The sequence below is a fragment of the Medicago sativa genome, chromosome 4, assembly GCF_051527215.1.
Source record: "Medicago sativa cultivar Bolivia chromosome 4, Bolivia_mono, whole genome shotgun sequence".
NCBI classification, from domain to species: Eukaryota; Viridiplantae; Streptophyta; class Magnoliopsida; order Fabales; family Fabaceae; genus Medicago; species Medicago sativa.
Window position 1 is genome coordinate 15623005 of NC_140752.1, and position 9117 is coordinate 15632121.

The 9117-nt window shown below is 27.9% G+C and overlaps 1 protein-coding gene across 1 annotated transcript; it reads left to right on the forward strand.

The window, feature by feature from the left end:
• The first annotated feature begins 3245 nt into the window (after positions 1-3245).
• LOC146926685 (laccase-7-like) lies at positions 3246-8706 on the forward strand. The gene is made up of 7 exons (XM_085700187.1): positions 3246-3371; positions 4094-4245; positions 5426-5670; positions 6032-6160; positions 6762-7151; positions 7678-8256; positions 8354-8706. Exons 1-7 carry the CDS (start codon positions 3279-3281, stop codon positions 8482-8484), a joined length of 1719 nt encoding a protein of 572 aa, XP_085556313.1. The 5' UTR covers positions 3246-3278; the 3' UTR covers positions 8485-8706.
• Positions 8707-9117: the final 411 nt, after the last annotated feature.

Below are 9117 nucleotides of genomic sequence, written 5' to 3' on the forward strand. Positions count from 1 at the left end.
AACTATTCACATAACATGCTTTGACCTTATTATACTATTAATATATAAATACAAAATATAGCATATGATATGTTGTTGTATTTGTCTCGATGAATATTTTCAAAATATCAAATTTTCATAATTTTTTCTAATAAATTATTAAAGATATTTAAATTCAAAATTATGCATTGACATACGTGATAGAGTCAACTAGGTCACATATTATGGGACTTATGCCCTTAGTGCACAAGTTAAGGAATCCAAAATTAAAAAATTTTCATAGAAAAGAACAAATTTTGACTTTAAAAAATTGAATAGAGTTGAATGCACATCTTTTAAGATATTTATTTCTATTTTAAATTCCTTATCAGCCCTTGAGGCACATATTAACATTTGCCTTTTTAAAAGGAGATGTGCTTGTTAGTAATGGGTTTTGTTTCCATTTATTGTTTAACTTCATAATCTAATTATATATACCGATTAAAAATGATTTTATTTAGGGTAAAAATATTTGGTATGGTTATGGATTAAATTCAAAGATAAATATTTTTCGTATAAATTTCATTAACTAAGCATTCAACCACTCAGATGTCTAATAATTATATATATATATATATATATATATATGGGTTATGATAGAAGACACCTTTTATGAAGGTGTCTTTTATCAAGTTACTCTATGAGCATTTGCGAAAAGACACCAACTTACTTTTAGGAAGGTGTCTTTTATCAAAGTTATAACTAAAAAGTGAAAATCACACCTTAAGGTGTGACATGATAAAAGACACCACCAAAGGGTGGCTTGTAACATAACCCTATATATATATATATATATATATATATATATATATATATATATATAAAACTTGATTTTCAATTTTTCTTCTTCTTAGCTTGAAGGCATCGTTGTTTTGTTGTTATTTAAGCAAGTGAAATGCTAATTTGTGTCATTAAGACACATGTTAAGGAACTTAAAGTGGAAATTTTATCTAGAAAATTATGTCAATTTATTCTTCTAGAGGTTGAAATTTAATATTTTGTAATAAATATTTACCATTTATGAAATCTTTTATGTCATAAAAACACAAGTTAGCATGACCTTAATTTTACTTTGTAACTCTTGAATGCGTTTATTTCAAGTTTACCAAATTTATTCTTAGGAATAACATTCCTTGGAATATAAAGATGAGAATTTTATTCCAAGGTATTTATGTTTGGTTAACTTTATAATATTCCTATGAACCATAAAAATAGGGATTATAATAGGTAACTATATATGAATTTGTTCCCATCTCCATGGGAACTTTATTCCCACACCCTTTTTCTTGGGAAAATTTTTCTATTCCCAGGAACATTTTATACCCGAGAATAAAATTTAGTAAACTTGTAACAAACATAGGTATTTATATTTCTATCATTTTATTCCTGGGAATCAACAAATATAACTTGAAACAAACACACACTAATATTTTTGCTTCTTCAAAAAAAAATCCTAATATTTTGTAATAAATATTTACCATTTATGAAATCTTTAACTTATGTCCTAAAAACACAAGTTAGCATGACCCTAATTTTACATTGTAACTCTTGAATTCTAATATTTTTTCTTCTTCAAAAAAAATCCTAATATTTTGTAATAAATATTTATCATTTATGAAATCTATAACTTATGTCCTAAAAACACAAGTTAGCATGACCCTAATTTTACATTCTAACTCTTGAATTCTAATATTTTTGCTTCTTCAAAAAAAAAAAATCCTAATATTTTTTTAATAAATATTTACCATTTATGAAATCTTCAACTTATGTCCTAAAAATACAAGTTAGCATGACCCTAGTTTTACTTTGTAACTCTTGAATCCTAGCCCTAGCCCTGCTTACACTTTGATGGTTAGTTTTATTATATCACATTTTTGGCCTCTTCCTACACATGATGCAGTGGATAAGACAAATATATATGGAGGGAAGATTTTGACATGGCCCCGCAAAAAACACAACAGGTAGCCAAGATTTGCCATTCATTTTTTCTATAAAACATGGGAAAATAATCCTAATGGGGAGGCTATCCAAGGCAGGTGCCAAGACTAATGAATAATTTACATATTCATGATTTACAAGACAAGGACATACTAATTAATAACATGTTATATTTATGTGTAAAAAAATAATTAGAAGATATCTTTTATGAAGGTGTCTTTTAGCAAGTTATTCTATGAGCATTTGTTAAAAGACACCAACTAATTTTTATGAAGGTGTCTTTTAGCAAGGTATAACTAAAAAGTGGAAATCACATCTTGAGGTGCGGATTGCTAAAAGACACCTTCATGGGTGGCTTCTAGCAAAACCCTTAATTATATTGTTATTATTTTGACAATTGTTATATTATATTATTATTATTATTATCATCGAAATGACTTTTTCGTTGAATATGAATGATCACGGAACAAAAACAAGAGGCTGGATTTCGTTAAAATAGAAAAGAAAAGGAGGCTTAATCATATAGTATTAATATATGTAAAACTTTGAAAAGTTCATACCTCATGGTAAATTTAGCCAACACAAGAAGGTGCTGATGAATTACATTTGCATTTATAATCTCGTATTCTGACTTTCATAACAAAGACATTTTAAAACAAGACTTTTATAATAAAGACATACTACTATCTGTTTGACAAAAAAGACATTAGTTAGTATTAACCCCACTCAAACACGTAATCCTGTATATGCAATGCATATAACGAAATACTAACGTGTTTCTAATAACTAACTAATCAATCTTTTTAGTCAATAAAAATGACCAATCAAACTTTAACTACTACCGAAATATAGTAAATATTGAGAAAACTTTATAACAACGAATTAAGATGCACTAGCATAGTAACATAATAGTAGTAATAAATTGTAACCAAAAAATAATAGTAGTAATAAATATGACTAGGGTTAGGTAAAAAAAAATAAATGATCGACTAGGGTCATTTTTTAGGCCATATAGTTAGGTCAAAAAAAATAAATGATCGACTAGGGTCATTTTTTAGGCAATATAGTCAAAACTAAGAACCACCTCTCGTATTCAAAATATCCAAATTAGGTGATTATTCTTCCTTGTGGACATTCATGTGATAACGAATTTTGCATCCTCCTTCTAATCCAACGAAAATTCAAAGGTGTAATTTTTTTCATATCACACAAACGCGCAATGATGAAAATGTCAAATATGTTACACATTCTTTCTATATATAATTGGGTCTCATTTAGAGAACAAAGACAAATATTGCTTCATTTCATTAAACTTTCCAAATATGACACATTTTATGTTTTCTCTAGCATGGCCTTTTGCTCTTCTATTAGCTTCTTCATTTGCTTCTGCTGCTATCGTGGAACATACTTTCAATGTATTGTTGATGGGTTCCTTTTCTACATCTCTCATTTCTTCCTTTAGAATATATGGAAATTTACCTATATAGCTTTCTTCCTTTATTTTACTTAAAACTTTTAAGATAGTTGATATGATGATGTATAGTCCTTATGTAAGAAGGTGTAGTGTAGTTATACATTTAGAAATTTTGTATGATCCACATGAAAAAATAGGGAAAACATTTTATTATTTTTCATCTATTTTCTGTTTTCTAATATTTGTAAAGATTATATAAAATTATTTTTAGCATTTCTTCCATAGTAAATCTTTATAACTAGATTGAAATAAAAGGAAGTTTTATGATCAAGTAAAAGTGAAAAACAATAAATAAAAACAGAAATATTTTATCAAAGTAAATAGACAGTCAAATTTTTATTTATTTATTTATTTAAAAAAAATCACTTTTCAATATTAGATTGTCTTCTACCTTTGCAAAAGAAAATAGATTGTTTTCTTGCTTACATTTTTTTTTCTTTCAAATTTTGTATAAAGAAATATTGAACCAACTTGTTTTAATCTTTTCTTTATAAAATCTTAGAAAACATGAAGAAAAAACGACAATAACTTTTGTTTACATGACCATTACCTTAAGTTTGAGCTTTTTTAGATATTTATTTCATTTCATCACATGTTACTAAACTTTATAATATGGAATTGCATCATGATATTCATTGTAATTAATTTTATTTTGATATCCAGGTTGAAGACTTCACTATTCAGCGATTGTGCCGTCCACAGGTTATCACTGCCGTCAATGGAACCTTACCAGGACCAACAATTAATGCTCGAGAGGGTGACACTGTTATCATTCATGCATTCAACAAATCACCCTACAATCTTACTCTTCATTGGTAACATATTTCTCTCCTTACCCTCAATAAAAATATTAGAGAAATAAATTAAACAAACCATGGTTTGAATTCAAGAATTAATATTATTGATTGACTAGTCCTCCTGTTAAACGTTTCTTGTATTTTTATATTTTTATTAAACATCCATGCATGTAGTATAATGTTGACTTTTCTTACTCTGCTTTACATGATCATTATTTTAACGGAATTTTCATTTTACAAGTCACATATATATATTTGCTCAAAAAAAAAAAAAGTCACATATATATATAAAATATATACAAGTTATATAATTTGAAATTTACCTAGAAACAAGAAGATATTGCTTTTGATTGAAAAAAATAATAATGCTTTTATCGAATGTTTTTTCTTTTCCATTTTTTTAGAGGATCTTGCTAACGAGTGTTCTAAGGACACTCTTTAAGAATTTCCAATTCATAAATTATTAAATAAAAAGTCAAAAACTTCAATTTCTAATGTATTGAATATGCCAAAAACAACTATGTAAAAAATTATTTTAAATAAACTCTAATGAGTTTTTGACACAAAGTTATCTGATAGTTGATCGACCATCGGTCTTAATTCTTTCTCCTATTTTAAGAATATTCTAAAGAAATAATATGTGAAAATCAAAATAAAAATATATCAAAAAACAAAATTATAAATAATATGGAAGAATTTTTTTTCTTTAATATAAACATAGAAAACAAATCAATTTTATCATAAAAGAGGGTGAAGTTTGGAAAGAAATTAAGAAACTTTGACCTAAAAAGTGATTGAAAGTATTTAAAAACATATGAGACTCCGGGAAAGAAAGAAAATTTAGCATTTTTTTTTACGAGTAAGAAAATTTAGCTCAAACTGATAATTTTAAAAAAAAAAAAAAAGAAGCCATAATTCGTCAAAAAATTGATAATTTTTTTTATATATAATAAGATAAACAAAGGTTAATTTACTTACTTTTATCAAAAATAAATATAACATATATATATATATATATATATATATATATATATATATATATATATATATATATATATATATATGAAACCATCTCATTTTAACAATAGTATTGTTTTGCTCCCTTTCAATAAAAAAAAATAGTGTTATTTTTCTCATATGTATAGGGTGTAATTTTTTTAAATGTAATTCTAATTTGGTTACATTATAAAATATGCAGGCATGGAATCATTCAATTTTTAACTCCTTGGTCAGATGGTCCAGAATATGTAACCCAATGCCCAATACCATCTGGTGGCAGCTATACCTACCAATTTAACCTAACTGGACAAGAGGGTACACTTTGGTGGCATGCACACTCTTCTTTCCTACGTGCTACTGTCCATGGTGCCCTTATCATTAAGCCACGACTAGGTCGCTCATACCCCTTCCCAAAGGTTTATCAAGAAGTCCCCATATTGCTTGGTATTGTTTTTTCACATTACATATTTGGTTTTCTATTAATCATTGTCTAATTATAAGAATTCATATTTTCCTGTGGTTACTTGTTGCATGCATTCACGCAATTAGGATATTGATGATTGTTAGATTGAGCTTAGATAAATTAAATTTCATGTTTAGTATTTTAATTCTTTTATATAAAGAAAATCAAAATTTATATTGAAATCTAAATCGTCTTATCTCTATCAAACGTCAATAAATATGGTGATTGTGTGCGATCCATGACATTTGAATTCATTTCTATATGAGTTTCAATTTGCATGCATTGATATTCCAAAAAATTATTCTAAACAATTTGTACTTATATATCATAATTAAATTGCAGGGGAGTGGTGGAATGCTAATGTTGAAGAAGTTGAGAGAAATGCAACAGATACGGGTAACCCACCAGCGGAGTCAAATGCATCAACAATTAATGGCTTATCTGGTGACTTGTATAACTGCTCCCAAGATCGTAAGTCTTCAATTAATTAACAAATTTGGGTGCATGCTATAGAGAATCTATTTTAGTAGATGAAATTGGATGACTAGTATCTCAAAATATATTTTAAAGTTAAAACACAAGTTATCCAATCTTTATCCAAATTTCTTAACTTTTACATGCATGACTATGTGCTTTCTTTTACAATAAACTTAGGTAATATAATTTGAAAACAATGTTCTTTTTTTTTTTCCTTCTTTTTTTTCTTTTTTTATCAAAGTAGTTTCTAGAGATTAGAATTTTCCCCTTTAAGTGAATAAGTGGAGAATAAGTGTTCGAATCCAACCTCTTCATACTGCAATGTAAAAAAAATAAAAAAATAATTTGTGATAATTAAAAATAATTAATCCAACCTCCTCACCAAAGATAATTGAATTTGAGAACTTGAACGGAGCACATTCCAAGGTTTCAAGTTAACATCGCCAAACTATATTTTAAGATATGAGAAATAGAAATAGCATATCTAACATTTTTTTTTCTTTAAGATGAAACTTTTATGTGATTGAAATTCAATCAAGTGATAACCCATATGACTCATGATTGTTTTTACATTTTGGTGTATATTTTATTTCAGAGAATTACAAGCTCAAAGTGAAGCAAGGAAAAACCTACTTACTACGCATTATCAATGCTGCACTCAATGAACAACATTTCTTCAAGATAGCAAACCATAGTTTCACAGTTGTAGCTATGGATGCTATCTACACAGAACACTATAACACTGACGTTGTGGTGCTTGCGCCTGGCCAAACCGTTGACGTTCTCTTGAAAACTAACCAAGTTATTGATTCTTATTACATGGTTATGACACCATACCGTTCTTCAAGTGTTGGAACCGCTAACATAACCACTAGAGGAGTTGTTGTTTATGATGGTGCCTCCCAAACAAAAGCACCTATAATGCCAATTATGCCTGATAACCATGATACACCAACAGCTCACAAGTTTTACACCAATGTTACAGGTATGATATAAATAGGGTTTCACTGGTTTATTACTATTAGTAGTAGTAGTGTGTGTATATATAATCAACTTTGGTTAAATAATTTAATTTATATGCACTTTCGGTGTAAATTAACTTTGGTCTTTCTATCGATTATCACCTAATTATTATCAAATTCGGATTTTCTTCATTTACTAATTGCAAGATTCGGCGTATTAGATTTTAAGTTTATTATTTTAAATTTTAATAAAAAATAAAACATATATTAAAATATTGATTGTCTGATCTAAATTCAATGATCATAAATATATTGGATGCATGTAATCCATGAATCTGACACACACGCACGCACGCATGTGTGTGCACACAAACATTCAATTCATTATCTTCAATTAATTTAGTCTATGAATTATCTTCAATATTTAAATTAAATAAATATACTCTATAGTGAAAATATTTGGCATTAAAAATATCTAAATGGGTATATCTTTTTTTTAGGTCAAATTTAAATGTTGATATCTAATTGAAATTTTGTATATATATACAGGTTTAACAACTGGTCCACATTGGGTTCCAGTTCCACGTAAAGTAGATGAACACATGTTCATAACTTTTGGTATTGGTCTAGAGCAATGCATCAATCCAGGACCAGGTCGTTGTGTTGTACTAAACTCTCGACTTTCTGCCAACATGAACAATGAATCTTTTGCTCTTCCTAGGGGTAGAGGTTTCTCAATGTTGGAAGCATTTTACAACAATATTAGTGGTGTGTACACAAAAGATTTTCCAAATCAACCACCATTTGAATTTAATTATACTGACCCTTCATTGGCTAATGTTGATCCTTCTAAGCCACTTGCATTTGCACCTAAATCAACTAAGGTGAAGACTTTGAAGTTTAATTCAACGATTGAGATTGTGCTACAAAATACAGCTATTCTTGGGGCAGAGAATCATCCTATTCATATTCATGGGTTTAACTTTCATGTTTTGGCACAAGGTTTTGGAAATTATAATGCCACTAGAGATGAACCAAAGTTTAACTTTGTTAATCCTCAAATGCGTAACACCATTTCTGTGCCAGTGGGAGGATGGGCTGTTATTAGATTTCAAGCAAATAATCCAGGTTGGTTTTATTTACATGTTTAAATTAACTACATTATGTATTTCTACTTGCATACACATATATTCTAATATGTATTTCTACTTGAAACATTATGCAGGTATTTGGCTTGTACATTGTCATTTGGAAACACACTTGCCATGGGGGTTAGCAATGGCTTTTGAGGTTGAGAATGGGCCTACTCTTGGAACAACAGTGCCTCCTCCACCAGCTAATCTTCCCAAGTGTTGAGTACATTATTTAATGTCAAACCTTATAAATTCTTGAGTTAATTAAAAAATAAAGATTTAGTAGTCTTATTATTTTGTAATAATTTTAATATTATTTTTCTAATTGACAAAAAGTGTAATAAAGGCCAAAATGTTTGCCTATTCTTTCAACATCATAGTGCAGTTCATATACCCTGTAAACATTTATCAAATTGACATCATATTGTTTGATATTGTTTTCTCACATGATATCTTGCTCTTCTATTGATTATTACCTAATTATCATAGAATTTGGATATCTTGCTCTTCTATTGATTATTACCTAATTATCATAGAATTTGGATTAGACGTATTCGATTTTAAGTTCGTTATTTTAGATTTAAAAAATAAAATAAAACATACATTGAAATATAGATTGTCTGATCTCAATTCAATGATCATAAATATGTTGACAGCCTGTAATCGTTGAAAAAAGACACACAAGCATGCACGCACGCATGTGCTCTTGTGACACCTTAAATCCTAAAATAATTTATTTAATATTTAGAGGTATTTATATCTCTTAAGACTATTAAAATTGTGGATTTAAAAAAAAAAAGTTGAGAAAAGAATACAACTCATAACTACAACTCATACTTGATTATTCCAAAAACTT

What these genes read in the sequence shown, in the direction of transcription:
- LOC146926685 (XM_085700187.1), top strand. Translation starts at nt 3,279, where the DNA reads ATGACACATTTTATGTTTTCTCTAGCATGGCCTTTTGCTCTTCTATTA. An exon ending in AGAAGTCCCCATATTGCTTG is followed by an intron (nt 5,671 to 6,031) that starts GTATTGTTTTTT and finishes ATTAAATTGCAG; the next exon opens with GGGAGTGGTGGAATGCTAAT. An exon ending in ATTTCAAGCAAATAATCCAG is followed by an intron (nt 8,257 to 8,353) that starts GTTGGTTTTATT and finishes AACATTATGCAG; the next exon opens with GTATTTGGCTTGTACATTGT.